The sequence below is a fragment of the Patiria miniata genome, unplaced genomic scaffold, assembly GCF_015706575.1.
Source record: "Patiria miniata isolate m_02_andy unplaced genomic scaffold, ASM1570657v1 HiC_scaffold_6, whole genome shotgun sequence".
In the NCBI taxonomy this organism is placed as follows: Eukaryota; Metazoa; Echinodermata; class Asteroidea; order Valvatida; family Asterinidae; genus Patiria; species Patiria miniata.
In genome coordinates, this window is record NW_024037073.1 from 19,222,763 (window position 1) to 19,242,134 (window position 19,372).

At 42.2% G+C, this 19,372-nt stretch overlaps 1 protein-coding gene across 1 annotated transcript; it reads right to left on the reverse strand.

The window, feature by feature from the left end:
• Window positions 1–1,000: 1,000 nt before the first annotated feature.
• LOC119743306 lies at window positions 1,001–14,020 on the reverse strand. The gene is made up of 5 exons (XM_038219710.1): window positions 13,948–14,020; window positions 3,608–3,748; window positions 2,719–2,979; window positions 2,098–2,191; window positions 1,001–1,008 (listed from the first exon to the last, which is right to left on the reverse strand). Exons 2-5 carry the CDS (start codon window positions 3,644–3,646, stop codon window positions 1,001–1,003), a joined length of 402 nt encoding a protein of 133 aa, XP_038075638.1. The 5' UTR covers window positions 3,647–3,748; window positions 13,948–14,020.
• Window positions 14,021–19,372: the final 5,352 nt, after the last annotated feature.

Here is a 19,372-nt window from a genome sequence, read left to right on the forward strand (position 1 = left end):
AGGTCTCTCACGGTTGATTTTATATTAATTTTCAAAGATCTATTAATCTTTAACTTTGACTGCCTGGCCGTCCCCTGTGATGGCTTTTTCTGCGTGTCTAGACTGTGCGAGGTCAGCGGCTTCGACGTAGGGGTTGCGTTTACGTGTTCTACTCGGCTGTTCTGCAAAAGTGTTCACCAAACAGTAGCATGGGGTGACCTTGGCAAAATATTTTTTGTCCATGGTGCGTGGCCACCAAGTGTCCCTATTCTTTCATATGCTTCGCTTGCCGCCCCTGCGCTCTGTTGCTTCCATCATGTGTTTATAGCTACATGCATCCACCAAGGCTGATCGTTGTGAGTTCGCTGCCCGCCACGTATAATTCAGTGTCGCGTTATAATTTGGGGGCCTGTTTGGGATCAACGAAGGATCGATGCATTGCTTCAAATATCGCGATCTTAAACGCAGTCACAAAAAAAATAGACGAAAAAGTGTCCGACCCGGCGGAAGACACCCTCCACATTTTTCCACGGACGTGAAGCCACGGCCTCGGATCCTTTCAGGAGCAAACATTTCTCGGAGGCCGAGTAAAACTTGCTCTTATATATACTAGATGGTTGAACCAACTTGAATAAAAGTTGAATCGACTTTTTCCTTGCAGACGGTCTCGCAAATTGTAAGAAGTTCAAGTTTACGTTTGTTGAAGAGTCCAACACTGAAACTTAATTATGACCTTCCTCCATGATTCAGACCGTTTGTAATTTTATGGTGACACTCAACATTTTCATTGCAAATGACACCTTCACGTTTTATTGCATTATGATTTATTGTCAAAACTGTACAATCAGCCTTCGCCTGTGTACTACAGTAACCTTTTCACTACGTTTTCCAAATGCGACTGCCTCACAAAATGCCAATTTAACAGACCAATGGGAACATAAACAGACAGTTGCCATGGTACATAATTATCATGTGCGTAAATCGACAGCGGTACAACATCGCCCTCTATTGCCGCACCTTCTCAAATTTCTGTACCAAGGAGCACCAAGGAATGGGGAAAAAAAATGCACCAAGACAAATGATAAAGGGCACCAAGACAAATTATGGAGGACACCAATGTATAATGAGGACACAAAAAAGCAAAATAGTACCCTACTTGTTCAAGCTTGAAAAAAAAAAAGCCACAAAAAAAAAAAAAAAAAAAAAAAGCCGCGTCGCAGCATCAATTCCAGAACTTCGGTCTGACCAGAGACCGACTATTTTTTGTTTGGCCTAATATCTCTTTTTGGAAGACATGGTAGTCCTGAATAGGACTGTTTGGTTAACTTCTTACTGTGCTGCTCTGCCTCTACTTGGTACACTCTTTCACGAATGCAAGCTTCGGCCCATGTTCTTATTGCAGCAATAAAATGTCAGTCGCCATGGAAAAAGCAGTTTTGAATTGGCCATAACTCAACATATATTTACCTAAATGAAAATATTTCTTCATTGTTGAAAAGGTAATGAAGTATACTCTCTTAATATGTATCTATATTTGTGATGTATTTTTTTTTTAAGCTGTGACAAAGAGGGGGCTTTGACTGGTTGTTTTTTGGGACACCCTGGTAATTCAAAGTACCACTTGACCGAGTCAAAAGTTTTTCAAATGTCAAGTTCAATCTTGTTTTAGACTAGAGCAAAAAGAGAGCAGTTTGGCGACATGAACTTTTTCGCATGATGTACTGCGTAGTGCATATAACACAGGATGTTTGCTGACAAGACTTTCTTTTGTAATGTAAATTGTTCTATTGTAAATAATGTTAAATATGGCTAGACACCTCAACAGTTGTGAGAGTGTCATGCCTGCTGGGTGTATAAACATAATCTCTTTGGTCAACTACCCCAGACCAAACACTTTCAGAGTCTGATGAAGAGTCTTCGGCTGTCAGCAACATACAGAATCCAACTTTGACATTTTTCAATGGGATCAGCATAACTGGCAATCGCACAACTGTTGAATGCTCAATGCAACAAGTACCACAGATTTGTGCACCTGTGTTGCACCTCGTTGAATTGAGTTGGGTGAGCATGATTCTGCCTTTCTACTCCAAGAATAGTGTCGGTTTAGGGAATAACTACCTTGTGTCTGCAGCGCAGCATTACCAGGGAGCCCGCCAGTGTTGCTGGAGCTGGACGGAGCCAGAGGAGCAGGCGCTATCTCCGCCGGCTGGGCCTAAAAAACAAAGCAAATATAACAGAGTTGCAAAATGAAATAACCGTCACCTGAAACCCTTCCCAACATAACCACATTCCCGAACAAACTTTGAACCAGACGTAGTAGACATTTAACAATGTTTTTTTTCCCCAATTTTTGGGAGGGTGGCCTAGTGGTTAAAGGTTCATGACTCATGATCAAAGGGTCAGGGATACAAATCCAGCTGCTGGTCATATGTTGTCCTTGGGCAAGCCACTTCACCCCCACTTGCCTCTCTCCACCCAAAAGTACAAATGGGTACCAGCATTAGCTTGGGATAGAGTGACCTGCGATGGACTGGCATCCCATCCAGGGTGAGTAGAAATATTCTCAGTCATTTCATGCTACTGAAACTAGAGATAAATTCCGGCATAGATGGGCCACATTGGCTGTTGACAGTGTGTTATACCACTTGGTACTTGTTTCAATTCACAATGACCTTTTCAACCCTTGCTCTACTTCCCCTTTCAAAACACATCCCCATTGCCACAAAGATAAAGACTTACATCAGACATAGATGTTAAGGGTTTTAAGGGGACATCTGATGGTTGACTTTGATCCAGCCACCCTTGCTGTTGTTTCCATGTCAACGGGTTTGTGGTTCGATTGTTACTTTGCGATTCCTCCTGAGCGGTAGTTGATTGTTCCACTCCTGCCACCGATGCTTGGAGTTGGTCAGTTGGCTGCACTCCAAACGGCAATGTATCCTGCTGCTGCTGTTGAAGCTGCAGCTGTAAGGACTCCTGCTGATGCCGTGGCGACTCAGGCTTAATGGGTTCCAAAAAAGAAATCTTGGTTCACTTTGTCCAAACTATATTGATACTTCGTTTCAGAAACCTAAAATTCTATAAAGGGGGCACATTTTGTAAACAATGTAGAGCAGTGGTGGGATTTAAATCCGGATTTTTTTACATTCGGTTTGAATTCCACTATTCAGTTTGATTTTAGAAACCGGATATCTGAAATGAATCCTAAATAAAATTAAGCCTTCCACTTATTATGAGACACGCTAAAGAATACAACTGGAACATCCCCCAATTTGCTCCATGGTCTCTGATTGTAACTGCATTCACTCTCTAACAGTCCTCTTGGTATATGAATAAGCTGTCTATTTGATTATCTGAGAGTTCCTACCCATTTTTTCACCATTACAGATGTGGGGTTTTTGTAAAGAAAGGTCCAGTGGTCATTGAATCCTGCAACTATTCCCAATCATTGGGAGGTTATTTCACATGCGGCATCTCACTCATCACTTTTTGTTGTGCATGACTGTGAGCTGAATTGGAATTAACATCCGGTGAAATCGAAAAACCATTATTCAGTTTGAAGAAAATTAGGATACCAGATTTTGAAATCTTTGATTTCTCCCACCACTGATCTAGAGAACTGGATTACCTCTGGTAGGCCATTGAGTGAAGTAGAGGGTTCCATCATCTGCAATTTTTTTTGACAGAAGATCCTCCTCTTCTGGTATTCTCAGATGACTGTGCTGAGAGTTCGCTTCCAATACTTGCCTTCAAGCACCACAGCCTAATACTATAGAGTGACCAAAAAAAAAAGAAATTCAAATATTCATGACATCATAACAATAACATTACGTAATTTATCGCCACTGTACTTACAAAAATATTCATAACTTTAGCCTGTTGCATTAGAGCATTGGAGCTGGAGTTACTCAAGCTAAGTGATGGTGATTGGCCGCCAGCTAGCCCCACTAGTGTGGCCTCGGTATTGTAATGCTGCGCTGAACGTACAGCACAGCAATAGTGAAGCTAGCCGCCAGCTGAGAGAAAAAAGAAGACGTATAAAATAAATAGCAAAAGTAATGCTGAAAGACCGGATGGGCCTACGTCACTCTAGGTTGAAGTGACATGCATGGTGATAATAGCTGAAAAAATGTTGCAACCTGACCCCATTTTTTTTCATAATCATATCTAGCATATCTAGTAATTTGGAGGCCGTTTTGAGGGTGAAATCTGATGATTTTTGTTGGAAAATGTTGGTTTTTGGGACGGTGTTGTCCAGCTCGCGGTATTAGCTTGGACCTTACTATCGCCAGACCATGTCCGAATGTTAAAAAAGTGCGATTCCGTTACTGAGCGCGCGCGATGCATCGATTATGACAATGAGTAGAATGGATCACGTTTGTAAACACATGTGCATTTCAAACGATAATAAGGAGTCGGGAACTAGCGCAGCTTTTATGGCGGATACCAGTTCAAGCTGGTTCCCGATTCCCTTTTACAGTTCGAAATGCACATGTATGTGTTTACAAACGTGACTCATTATTATAATCGATGCATCGCGCGTGCTCGGTAACGGAATCGCACTCGGGATACAGGGACCATCGAAAGTACGCTGGGCATGTAGAAGAAATCGCGTCGTTCAAACATTAAACACGATCGAAAATTTAACGTGTTCAAGATCCCGAGGGGAGCTCTCCGAAATGAACGGAAAATTTCACTTTTTTTCCGGATCGTAAGTAAACTTTAGTACAACCTTCTTAATTATCGATGTCTACTTGTATCTCAGGTGGCATATCTAGTAATTTGGAGGTCGTTTTGAAGGTGAAATCTGATGTTTTTTGTTGGAAAATGGGACGGTGTTGTCCAGCTCGCGGTATTAGCTTGGACCCTACTATCGCCAGACCATGTCCAAATGTTAAAAAAGGCGATAAGTTGGGTCCAAGTTACTCGGACTAAGGACACACAGAGAATGTAGGCGTGAAATAAGCTTCTGTAACGAGGAAAAACGTAACAAAATCTGGTCCAAATTGTGAGTGGTCTTATGTAGAGAATTCTCATCCTGGACGTTAGTCGTAATGCAATGAAGACTTCGTCCAACCTGGGCTAGGGCTAACACAAGTAACAGTAACACTAACGGTGTCAGGTCAACTTGCCCCCTGCCCGACTCGCCCCTTACCGACTCGTCCCCTGACCGACTCGCCCCTTGACCGAGTCGCCCCTTACAAGCTCGCCCCCTGGCCGACTCGCCCCCTAGCTGACTCGCCCCCTTGCCAACTCGCCTCCTAGCTGACTCGCCCCCTGACCGACTCGCCCCCTGACCGACTCGCCCCCTGACCGACTCGCCCCCTGGAAAATGATGCACCGTACAGGGACATCGTAAAAAAAAAAATAAAGACAGTGGAGGGAAAGACAGATGGTCCAGCAAATCAGCTTCGTTATCTGAGTTTATTGCCCAAATCAAAATTTGGTTCTGAAAGTTCCATTTCTTAGCCTCTTTTATTGCCCAATTCAAAATTTGGTTCTGAAAGTTCCATTTCTGAGCCTCTTTTATAACTTTTTCAAAACCGTTCGGTATGTTTGATAAGAACACCATTAAACCAAAAATATGAAAAACATTTTTTTGATTTGCAAATATACATCATTTATTCTGAAAAATATTTGTTAATGAAACTGAGGACCCAGAGTCGAGATTTACAATTATAACGTTATGTCATTGACAAACGGTGAACGGGGGTATACCTGCCGCGCGCCGGCACCCACCGTACCGGGTACCTGTAGCTGTCGCGCGCCGGCACCCACCGGTACCTGCCGTGCCCGCCGGCAGTCACTGTGAACGCTACTACGCGCACATGGCCAACGGGCCCTATGCCACGGGCACTCCGCGAAAAATCACGCTGCGCTACATCGGTAAGGTTGTGCTAAGGTGTTTCCAACCCAAATTCTTAATACAAGGATCAATAGTTTTTTGCATTGGTATCGGAAATCCTTAAAACTTGCGTTTGAGTAATTTGGCTCCATTAAGTTTCACGTTGCGACCGGGCAATGTGCTCCACTGTCTTTATTTTTATTTCACGATGTCCCCGTACGGTGCATAATTTTTAAGGGGGCGAGTCGGTCAGGGGGCGAGTCGGTCAGGGGGCGAGTCGGCTAGGAGGCGAGTTGGCGAGGGGGCGAGTCAGCTAGGAGGCGAGTCAGCCAGGGGGCGAGCTTGTAAGGGTCAAGTCGGTCAGGGGTCGAGTCGGTCAGGGGGCGAGTCGGTAAGAGGCGAGTCGGCCAGGGGGCGAGTTGACCTGCAATCACACTAACAACATGACTAAGGAACTATTGCCAATCATCATCATCATCTTCCTATACTGTGCAGAAACCTCCGCTGGAGTATACTCGCACATTGGTTGAAGTGCAAACAAGCAGGTGCAGACATAACTCGAGGCATAAAAAGACAAATATGTGCCAGTAAAAAAACAGCTATTTTGGGACAGGTTAGTTATCTGAAGGTGACACCGTTCACTCTGGTCTTGAAGACATCCAGGGTTGGTGACTCAACAACTTGTTGGGGCAGTGAGTTCCACAGGCGGATGGTGTCTGGGAAGAAGGAGCCCTTCAGTAAGGTTGTACGGGTGGGTGGGATGAGGAATTTCTGGCTGTTGCCTCTGGTAGATGAGTTGACCGGGATAAGGTGGTTGTCTGGGATGTCGATGAGTTTGTTGGTGATCCGGTACATCATTGTAACTTTGGAGATGGCTCTTCGGTGTTGTAGAGACTCGATCCCAACCCAGTTTACTCAGCATGGTGTTGACACTGCTGTCTCTGGAGTAGTTATTCATGATGTACCGGGCAGCACTACGCTGGACAGATTCAATTTTGGTGATGTTCCTTTTTGTGGAAGGGTCCAATACGCAACTGGCATACTCAGCAATAGGCCGCACAAGGGTGGTATAGCAGCGGGTCTTTACTTCACGAGGGCAGTTGCTCAAGTTGCGTCGTAGGAAGCCAAGGGATCTCAAGCACTTCTTGGAGGTGGTGTCTACATGTCTGTTCCAGGATAAGTTGTCAGTGAGTTCTACCCACTGGTATTTAGCTGATGGTACTGCCTGCAGAGGGTGGTTGTGGATGGAATAAGTGAACTTTACCGGTTTGCGACGTTTGGTGATGTGAAGTACTTGACATTTCTCTGGATGGAACTCCATGAGCCATTTCCTCTCCCACTCCTGCATGGTGTAGAGGTCCTGCTGGAGCTGGTCGGCATCGTCAATGTTGTTTATGACACGGTAGATAGCACTGTCGTCAGCAAACAGTCTAACACTGGAGTCTTCAGAAATACAGCCTGGGAGGTCATTGATATAGGCCAAGAATAGAAGGGGGCCAAGGACAGTACCCTGGGGTACGCCGGATGACACAGGGGATTGAGCTGACGACTCCCCCTCCAGGACAACTTTCTGGACTTTACCCTGAAGGAAGTTGCTGATCCAGGTAAGTGCACTGCCATCGATGCCGTAGTACTTCAGCTTATGGAGGAGACGAAGATGGGGAACTTTATCAAATGCCTTCGAAAAGTCCAATAGTATGAGGTCAGTTTGAAGACCTTCATCCAGGTTGTGGGCAATGTCATCCATGGTGATGATGAGCTGGGATTCACATGAGCGGGCCTTAGGGAAACCGTGTTGATTGTCAGACAGGATGTTGTAATCCTGGAAGTGCTGCATGATGGAGCTGTGTATGATATGCTCTAGAAGTTTGCAGCAGATGGCTGTGAGTGAGATGGGCCTGTAGTTGGCTGGTTTATTCCTATCTCCTTTCTTGAACACAGGTGCAACGGTGGCTGATTTCCATATTTCAGGGAGATCCCCACTGTCCAACGAGGCTTGATACAAGATGGAGAGTACAGGTCCAAGGCTGTTAGCAAGTTCTTTCAGTAGACGAGCTGGAATATTATCTGGGCCAGTGGCTTTATGAGGATTTATTTTCTTCAGCAATTTGATTACGCTGTTGACATTTATCTGTATGTGATCCATAGTAGGAAATGGACTAGGGCCAAGGACTGGCATGGTGGATGGATCCTCATCTTTGTTGAAGACAGAACAAAACTGGTCATTGAGAATATTTGCCTTATCCTTACTTCCAGTGTACGTAGCTCCTTTGGTGCCACGAAGAGGGGCAACACCATTGTTGTCACAGCGCTTGCTTGAGATATGGTTCCAGAAACGCTTGGGATTTGACTTGAGATCTGGGCACACAATGTTGTTGATGTACATGTAGTTGTTGTATGCTTCTCTGCATGTGTTCTGCATACGTTTCTCCAGGACGTTGTACCTGGCCCAGTGACGGTGATTGCGATGACGGCGATGGGAGAAAGCCTTGTTGTAAGCACGTTGTTTCTGCCTACTGAGCTGCTTGATTTTGCGGGTTATCCATGGCTGGTTGAAACGACTAGATGTGAATTTGGATGGAACAAGGTCCAAGATTTGGGAGAGTTTTAACTCTATGGTGTCCCACATCTCGCTGACAGGGGATGAAGCGTCAAATTTGGTTACAAATTCATCTTTCATCTTATTTCCTTCACAGCGGATCTGTTGCATGTCGGCCTTATTCCAAAGGTATATTTTCCTTCTCACAGGTCTTTGGGGTTTAGGCTTGATGTCTGTGTCAACGAAGACGATCTCATGATCACTAATGCCTGGGATTGGGAGGCACTTGTTAATACATGATGGTCTGTTGGTGAGGAACAGATCTAGGGTATTGTCTAGTCTGGTGGGAAACGAAACAATCTGATCAAGTCCAGATTCGGCCAGTGTGGTGATGAAATTATTACTAAGGCTTTGTGGATACCGATGACCAATGACAGATGAACTGTTAAGGTCACCACCTATCCACACAATGGATTTCCTGTTGTTGCTGGAAATGTTACGTATGGAACTACACAGGCACTCTAAGTAGTTTTCATTTGAGCGTGGGGGGCGGTATACAGCGCCAACAAGAGAGATTCGCATGTTTGTGATTTGGCGTTTCTGTGTTTGAGATCGATCTCGACAAAGAGAGCCTCACAATCGTCGGCTGTCTGGATGATTTTTCCATCCAGACCAGGACCCACGCCAATGGCGACTCCACCACAACTGTCTGATCTGTCCCTCCTATACAGCTCATAGTCTAGTTCGGGGGGAAAGACTTCATGGTTAGAAATGTTGGGATTTAACCAGGTTTCTGTAAGGATGACGATGCCAGGTTTAGCGGTGTGCAGGATGTTCCAGAATTCCACCAGTTTGTTTCTGATGCTACGACAGTTAATGACCAGAACGCCCAGGTTTGAAGGAAGGGGGGTGCCGGCAATATTGACAGGCGCGTTGGATTTATTTGGAGACAAGATGGCTGATGGCAGACCAATTGGGCTATGAGAGCTAGTACATGCGCTGTCTAAATTATTTTCTTGAGATATGTTGCTGCATGTACAGGATGAAGATGCATGTGATGCTGGATCAGAGACAACGATGGATGATTCAAAGAAACTTGAAGTGAAGTGTAAGACGCCACAGGTAGGGCAATGCCAACTTACATCAGGGTCGCATAGGTAATTAAATGTTTGAGTGCTTATGTGTACAGAGTTCTTATGAAACCAGACTTCGCAATCATCACAGGCTACTGCAGGGGTTTTCCAACGAACAGCACGACTGCAAATACCACAGGGGTACTTAGGCTTGTACCGTAATTTCCTGCGGATAAGGCGCGCGGCGGATAAGGCGCAGGTCCCTAAAATCACCCCAAAAAAATTCAAATGCCAACAGATAAGGCGCACCGCCGCATAAGACGCATGTTTGACCGCACACAGAAGAACACCAGGCGTCACCCGGTGTCGGTACATCGCCACAAAGGGGCCATTGTGTTGCCTTAGAACGATCACACTATTCGGAGGATGAATTAAACCGTAACCACATTGGCTGGTCACATGTAGAGCCATGAAGAAAAGACCAATGTAAATTGATACCGACCTTCATCCATTCAGCCAACGCGCGCTGTGCATGCTTGCTTGCGGTTTCCGATCCTGGCCTTCCTTGGCCTTTTGTTAATGCAGTGCGGCCCAATCAGCGGCCAGAAACGATGGTCCACGCGCTGTCTGAAGATATTGCAACACGCACGCTGGATCAGATTCGTAGACTTGCCCAGTCCCTCCGAGCCAGATGTTGTGCCCTCTACCGGTGACTAATACAAAAACTAGCGTCGCCTATATGTATATACCATACGAAAATAATCCCGTCACACCGGGGGAGACGTAACAAAAATGTTTTATTATATTTTTTAAAAATTGTTGTAATGTTTTTTTGTATTTAAAGTTCTTTTCCTTTATTTCAAACCTATAATTTGTTTGGTGGGTTTGGTGGAGTTTGTTTGACCTACTATTATAATAAGATAATACAAATTCCCATAATACTTTTTAAAACAAACGTCTAAAAAGAGGCAATTAATAAATGAACGATTTGAACGTTTAATGAAACAAACGAAAGTGCAACAAATAAACATTAGTACTTCATATTATCCTAAGTCTAAAGCAGACTTCGAAGATATCCTGTACAATAAACACCCTCAACGTTTACACAATAGAACTTGAGTGAATGCGATTTCCAAACGTTTAAGTAATTCTGATTACAGCATTTTCGGAATGAAAAAACGGCCACAAAGAAAAACGTTTGTATGACGGCATTGTTGGAACGAAAGCACGATCACTAAGGGGGATCAACGCATTGCGGCATTGTTGGAATGAAAGCACGATCATGGGGGATCAACACATCGCAGCATTGTTGGAATGAAAATACGGTCACAATGTCTGGAGAGTTGAGCCTTGGTTGACCGCATTATGGATTGCGGCATTGAAAGAATTCTTCACACAAAGACCGTCACTTTGAACTCAAGCGACACCAGATAAGGCGCACCTGTAGATAAGGCGCAGCGATGTTTTTGTGGTCTAGAAAGTCAGATAAGACACGTCTTATCCGCAGGAAATTACGGTAAGGCATCGCAGTTCATATCAAAGTTCAGAGTTCACCCGTAGGTCTACGTGTATGCATGTAATCATGGCATAATGGCAGGCTTCAACATAATGTTCAAGATGGCCGCCATGTGTGGGAGTTCAATATGGCTTGCAATAAATGTGGATAATTGGCACCAAAATACAAATATGATGATATAGAGAGTGACCATGTGTACAATAGGATGCAAGTAACCCGATTGACAAGGGATTGGGGGTGGATGGCTGAGAAAAATTTGTTTTCAGTTCTACTTGCGAAATTGCATGATTGTCGACCATTAGCCCAACTAGTGTGGCTATCGGTATGACGCGCTGAACCAAAGGCCACACACTGTGGTCCGCGCTTTACTGAGGACGTTTTCATAAAATCTGCGGTCCGTTTCTTACATATGGTTGTATTCTATGAGGTCCCATCTATCACTTCTGGGATGCTTAGGTGTAATGATGTTCAATTTTCCGAGATATTCTTCAATCTTTCTGGAGCCCATATGCACTCGTGATACGTCTGGTGATGGCAGCCATTTTGAATGTGACAAGAGATGACCCCAAGCTGTGACGTCGTGTTTATGCAAATTGCTTGTCGAGCGAGGGCGCGAGTTGCAAATGCGACAGCTGTTTCCTGTACCATGCATTTATTGTATGGGGGCCACGTGCACTGATCTCTATTCAGGATCCACGGCACAGGAAACAGCCGTCGCATTTGCAACTCGCGCCCTCGCTCGTTTTGTGCATACCTGTAGCCTTGTCAAGTCAAATAAAATTCCATAAATTAATGCAACGATGTACCAGTTGCATTTTTCGTTTTTTTTTTAATCAATGTCCGAGCACGGCGAGCAGAAGCAGATTCCACTGGACTTCTGCTTAATGTCTCGCCGTACCAAGAAAGACTACCGGAAGGTGCTTCGGGCGGTCAAGCGGGAGGGCCTTCGCGTGGCAGCAACGTCCAGCAGTTTGTCGCAGACTTTGAGTCTGGACTGTGAGCCGCCTGTGTGCACTGTCTAACTGAAAACCCAATCGGTCCTTTTCAGGGCCACCATGCATTTGCAGTGACATTAAATAAAATTCAAATTTTAAAAAATAAATAAAATTCACCTCCACATTGTTTTATTTTATGAAATATAATTTGGATACATAATAATTAGGACTAAAAATTATCGGACCCAAGCAAAAAATTAACTTTTCTGACCCAAGAAAAAAATTATTTTCAGGGCAACCTCGCATTTCCGGTGAAATTAAATAAAATTCAAATTTTAAAAATAAATAAAAATCAACTCCCCATTGTTTTTTTTTTACAAAATATTATTTGGATATATAATAATTAGGACTAAAAACTATCTGACCCAAGCAAAAAATTAACCATTAAAAACGCTTTTAAACACGAATAAGAATATAATGCAAAGTAGCGGTAAAAATATTTACGGTCGAAAATTCGTAAAATAATGGAAAGATATGGCCGGGCACACCAGATGCACAACGCTATCAGGATGGGAAACTGGCGGACACTGTCCGTACACCTGTATAAGCATGCGTGATGCCATATTCCTTTTTATATAGTAGCTCCTTTTTATACAATAGACCTCGCAAATATCGGTGTTTTCTTGTCATTTTACTTGTCTAACCAACCAGCAACTGTACCGCGGCCATGCCCGTGCATACACAGGTTACAGCGATTCAATCATGCATTCTTTATACAGTGCGCGGTGCGGCGCGGCGGGAACCAATCATACTGGTTATCGCGAAGACAACTTCCCAATCAATCAAGCGAACTTGTAAAAAAAAAAAAAAATGCAGAATTCTTCTAAAAAAGCGCGAATGTAAGTAGCACTGGCGGATTCAAAAATCAACTACATTTAATTTGAAAATCTCAACCTTTCAGTAATGGTAAAATTATGCTGACCTACCGTACCGAACCTAATTTCGTCTGTCCATGTGAGCCAAACCAATAGTCTAAACTCACGCGTACGAGTTGGTCCGCGTACGAGTCGGTCCGCGTACGAGTCGGTCCGCGTACGAGTCGGTCCGCGTACGAGTCGGTTCGCGTACGAATTGTCTCGCGTACGAGTTTGTCGCGTACGAGTTGGTTCGTGTACGAGTTGACCTGTATTCCTGACTGACTGAGTGCCGTTCACATGGTCGACTAGCCCCATAAATGTGTCCTATTTACTGGACTGCCTCCGTAAACATAGGCCACACATCCACATGTACAAAAACGTGTCGACTTTGCCAAATTTTGATTTTCACATTTAGGCTTAGTTTGTAGGATTTTTTTGCTTTAGAAGCATACTCACCCTCTTTATAGGCTAGTCAGAAAGTGCTGCCTTTTTCAGATGTCTTATTTTTGTGAAATTTCATGTTGAAATTTTGATACGCAAACGTGTAAAAATGAATCTGGAAATTTCACGAAAAATATACATCTGAAAAAGGCAGCACTTTCTGACTAGCCTATAAAGAGGGTGAGTATGCTTCTAAAGTAAAAAAATCCTACAAACTAAGCCTAAATATGAAAATCAAAATTTGGCAAAGTCGACACGTTTTTGTACATGTGGATGTGTGGCCTATGTTTACGGAGGCAGTCCAGTAAATAGGCCACATTTATGGGGCTAATGGTCGACTAGCCCCAACACTAGTGTCAGTCAGTCAGTATGGTGAACGGTGAAACCTGAGGTGAAGGCTCTCAAAACGTCCCAAAATTTAGCAAGAGAACATCAGAAATAGTCCAGGTGATGAAAGAATGTATTGGTGAAGGTAAAAGCTCCTCAAAGAAACATGAAAGCATGACTTTTCAGTAAAAAAGGAACGAAAAAACCAGAGTGAACAGAGAGCACGTCTGCACTGCATGAACATGATGAATGCACAACACCAATGTAACAATTTCTAAATAATCACGCAAAATACTTAACAAAACTACCTTTGAAAGCACCTACTGGCTTCTCCACATGTCAAAGACAAAGTAATGGGGCTTCAATGATACTCACGATTATTCTTTGGCTTGCAAATCTGTGAAATTCAACCAGATATCGTACAGCGATCATCTACCCAACGCATTTCTAATTCTATATGCACGTAGTGACGTACACCATGAACATTTTTGTACATGCAAACACGTGCATGAAGCATGGGGACACGACCATTTGGAATGGAGGGGAGATTGTATGCTTTGCATCGCGAAACAGTACATCATATTATATGATAAATGCTGCAGATAATTTGGTATCGCACTAACGCTCCCCTCCATCCCAAATGGTCGAGCCGAATGAAGAGTTGACTTGCTGAGGTCACGCGAAGATCAGCGCACGTGCAACGTACGTAAACATTATGGTAGCAGACCAGTAAATAGAACTTCCATAGATCCCAATGGTAAATGCTCCCACTTCAAAAATTCGGGAAAAATACTCACAACTCTCCAAGGTGTTCGAGACACACCTCAAATTAAAACTTATTTCACTCCGTTGCAAAATAGAGCGCTTTTAGGGTCCAAATTACATCCAAATTACACAGAACTGCAAGCTCCAGGGTCCAAATTACATCCAAATTACACAGAACTGCAAGCTCCCAGTCTGCACCCTTTCATTGCGTTTAAATGGTGATGTTCTTTGAACGGATTGAGCAATTTCAGTATTTTTTTTTATCTAAAAGTAGTTTATTAAATTGGCTTTCCAGTCATTATTTTTGGTGCTACATATTTTTTTAAATATGAAATACATATTTTGGGGTTTGTTTTCCGTTTTTTTTTAAGAAATAATTTATACATGTATGGGTAATCAGTGGCGCACCCAAAGGGGAGGGGCTGGGGCCGCCGCCGGCACCCAAGAGGCTGTCGTTTTGGGGTGTTTTTTTTTTTGTAATTGTTTTTAGTCCCACGATTTGCCCTTGGTGATATGTATGTATGTGGCCTATTTTTGAGTAGTATAACAGGGGAGTAAGTGGTGCAATAGGGGTGTAAGTGGCGCAGCCAACATCATAATAGTCCGCCCCCTAAAAAAAAAAAAAAAAATTGAGGCCACCCCCCACCAAATCCTGAGTGCGCCACTGGGGGTAATCACCTCAATTTAATGTTGAATATAACCATAGATATAACTTACAAGGCTATATGACCTACTATGGTTGTTAAAATATCTTCCAAAGTAAACAGTTGATACACCTTGAACATTTCTTTTGAAAGCTTTTCATCATTTATTCCCAGCAGACTGAGTCCTCTTCATCAGTGACTTGAAATCAACTTATCGACTTAAAAAGTCGAAACAAATTTACAGACAATGAAATAATAAACGGTGCATACAGCGAGATACTGAAATATAACAGGTACCATTGAAAATGAGTTGCTAAACACAACTCTGTATTGTATTATATACCAGTACAGGGGCGGATCTAGCTTTCAGGAAATGGGGGGGGGGTTATCAGGTATGCAACTGGGAATTTAGAAGGAAAAAAAACGAGGAAATTCCAACCACACAAGACTTTGGGCAGTGATTTGCAATTTGTTATGGCATACATGAGAAGTAAAAAATTATGAAATTGGGAGATCCGAGGAAAAGTTGTATGCCTGACTAATGGGGGGGGGGGGGGGAGAGGTTGAGTGAAGGCGTGCCAAAATTCGTTAGGGAGAAGATAAAAAATAATTTAAGAGCACGAGGCATGCATCTCTAATGACCCCATCAAATTTTTGTTGTATACAAATTCTTCAAATACAGGTGTAATCTTTGGAATTGCAAAAAAAGTCCATAACTGAAAAAAATAACACACAGCACACTTCCTTCTGTTCAATAAAAGAAACTACATGACATACCCTAGTGTACAGTGTTAAATTGTATTCGCATAATAATGAACGCACATGTACATACACTTTTAAACATAACTATCAGAACAGGCAAAAAAACTACACAACAATATAGCTGGGTTTATAGAGCACATAAAGTTACACGTTACAATGCACATGCATCTTCAGTTATTCATGACAAACATCTTATTACATTTGATGTCAGAGGTGTCGTATGTACATTTGATTCTGAAATCACAGTTTGCACAGTATGGAATTAAAGGTCAAATAGGTGTTCACGGTTCAACCAGAAAACTTCCCAGTTTCTGGAAAAAAAGAGCAAAATTTGCTTATTAAAAATAAACTTGGAAATTATATGCATGTAAAGCTGTATGTTCAGAACCCGAAATGCAATTTCAATGAAAGTAAAAGGCAACGCTACAGAACTTGTCTAAAACAGATTAAATCAATCAAGATTTTTCCATGCAAGAAATTGGCGACGACAATTTTGGCTATCAAATTAATTGTTACTTGACTCATATAAGGGGCTAAGATTCAATTTTTACAGATGAAAGTTAGCCAGCATTCAAATTATCATAAATATTGCAATTTTTGGGAGACAAATTTTTACAAGCAGAATTTGTCTAATAGAAAACAACAGAATGATTTGAGGCGACAACATAAAATGTCTCTTGACAAAAACAGATCAAAAGCAGATGTCTGTTTTACTTGATACACCCAGATAGGAACAACTTTATTAGGGTAAAACTCATTTTTCTTAATTCTGCTATCTTATTTTGTGAAATAATTGTACCCCGATTTCTAACAAAAATTTGTCATTTTACAACAAATTTTAAAGTATTTTTACAAGCTTTACTGTTTTGGGGAGCCATTTGTAGAGAGACGTGACATTTTACAGAAGGTTTTTGTGAAATTTACAACAACAAAAAAGACATTAAAAAACAGAAAAATTAGATTCTTTCCAGAATGATCACAAATAGATTCAAAACAATTCGAGCTGCTGGTGGTATTTTTTTCTCAAAATTAACAATCTGTAATAAGACACCCACATGTAAAGGAAAACAAACATTGCAGAAAAAGTCCACAATCTTCATTGCAAACATGCAAAGGAAAATTAGTTCCAAAATATTTTTGCTGTATTGAGAAATGAACTTTTTGCAACGGTTGCGCAACATTGTGAAAAGTAAATTGTGCAACACTGTGAATTATACACTGTGCAACGATGTGCAACACAGTGCAACGTTGTGCAACGCTGTGCAACACAGTGCAACCCTGTGCAACACTCACAATGTTCATGCGGGTGCAACGCCCTTGATTTCTCACTGAATGTGAAGGTCTATAAAAGGTTCAGTGTCCACAAACTCAAAGAAACAGTTATCATGACAGTTATCATGAAAATATGGTTCAAAACCAACTTAATACTTACAAATTGTTTACTTAACAGGTAAATTTCATTTCTGTTTTTGTTAACATATATTAGTGTCACAAAATTTAAAAAAAATATTTACAATTACGTTTTCTCTTTTAGTTTTCTTTTCATAAGGCTACTGCCAGAAACAGTTAACATAGAGAGTAGACAAAAACCCTATTCTTTGCACTCGTAACCAATCATCGTGACTTTGGGTATGGGTTTAAGTGCCCCTATGACAAGGACAATCACTGCATCTGAGTAACTTGCCTATGGCCGCAGGCAATCGCTAGCCAAGTACTGCAGGAATGGTCAGTGACAGAACGGGGAGTCAGTCAGCATGTGTTGGTGGAGCACTGGTACTGCATCTGAGAGCTTGCAGGTTCGAATCCCCATGCCTCTATATTCCTTGATCAACTGACAATTGATTTGAAGCGTACCTTGGTCGAGGAACCTGATTTCATGTTATACTCTCTGTTTTCGTTTCATGCTTTTTGGAAATTTATAGCGAACGGAGTAAATTCTGTACTTCACTGTGCTGAAACCGTTCCTGTGGCATCCAGTTCACAAAATGCATGAATCTAGCTTCCACGCACACAAGACAAGTCCTATGTGCACGATTGCTTCAACATAAATTTTCATTTTCTTTCCCGAATATTCAGAATGAGTGGTTATGTGACTGGCTTGAAAACACACCCTGACACAGCTATGCAAGAAATGAACAAGTTATTTGTAAACGACTCCGACTTAAGCCTGAATCCCTTTGCAAATGTTACGCCCCAACTACAGCAACGGCCCCAACTATAGTTGGGCCAGTCCAAACTATAATTAGGACAGATTTTCAGCGTAACTTTTTGTCCAATTACTCAGGTTTGTACCCTGTGACCCATGAATCAAAAGTCAAAGAACTGACTGCTCAGTCTGGTTCTTTGCCCAGTGATTTAGTCAAGTCCAGTCACAAGTCCAGTCACAAGTCCAGTCACAAGTCCAGTCACAAGTCCAGTCACGAGTCCAGTCACAAGTCCAGTCACAAGTTCAGTCTCAAGCAACCCGGGATGAACAATAACAAACGAATGCCTCTGTCAAAGTTCATTTGTATAGCTTGTGACATGAATTGGGACTGGAGGACTTGCGATGGACTTGAGATGACTTGGAAGGGAGTTGTGATCGACTTGCTTAATAAACAACGCTATCTTCAGGTTGATTTTTACTTTAAGTTGTTGGACTTTGGGTAAAAGGGATCCGACACTTAGCTGCACTACAAAAGCGGATCAATTTACGACAATACAGAAAGCAGACAGAATGGAAGACAAATATATATATATATGTCAATATCAATTTGTTTCTTTCTTTAATTTGTCAGCCACGTAACACCTTCTTTAACAACTTCCGAACGTTTATCCTGAGTGATGCGCAAGCGGAGAAAAGCTCTCATTTTCAATTTTTTTTTCTTTTCTTTAGAAAACATCGAAGTATTTCAGATACTTGACAGGAAATTCTGGGTAGCAAAAGGCCTTCAATGGTAAATATTTGTTAATGTTTTAATTCCTGTTTTAATCAAAATGATAACTGTATCCATTAATAAGGAAATACTTTTCCCAAAATCTATCATTTACTAAATTCTACCTTACCTGACTGAATACTCACTATTCATTAAAAAAAAAAACCAAAAAAAAAAACACTGTCAGTCTTACAGAGCAAGAAAAAATTATGTACATTTAATATACAAAATACAGACATAGCTTTCTTATAATTTGTGTCCATTCGGGTAATGCTGTTACTGTTATCATCATCATCACATTGAATCCCGGTATAAATATATTACATGTTAAATCTTTCCAATCTGGCTGTATCGCCCTTTGGCACCAAAAAAAAAAAAAAAAATCAGAATCAAAAGTTAGAATAAATACAGACTGTGCAACACCTGCACAAACATGGGCGTCGCCAGGATTGGGCAAGGGGGGGGGGGGCACCATAATAATAAAACAAGAGGTGTGAAGTCATATTTGTTATTTATTTAATACACATTTAACAAAATTGGCGTCTGCAGGGGTGTCAATGGGGGTGGGGGAGGTAAATGTCCCCCGCCCACCCTCAAAAAGATGATAAAGTGAGAATATGCTGGAGAAAGCACAAGAATTTTGGGGGAAAATGTGCCTGCTGCCCCCCCCCCCGAAAAATCCTGGCGACGCCAATGTGCACAAAGAACAAACAA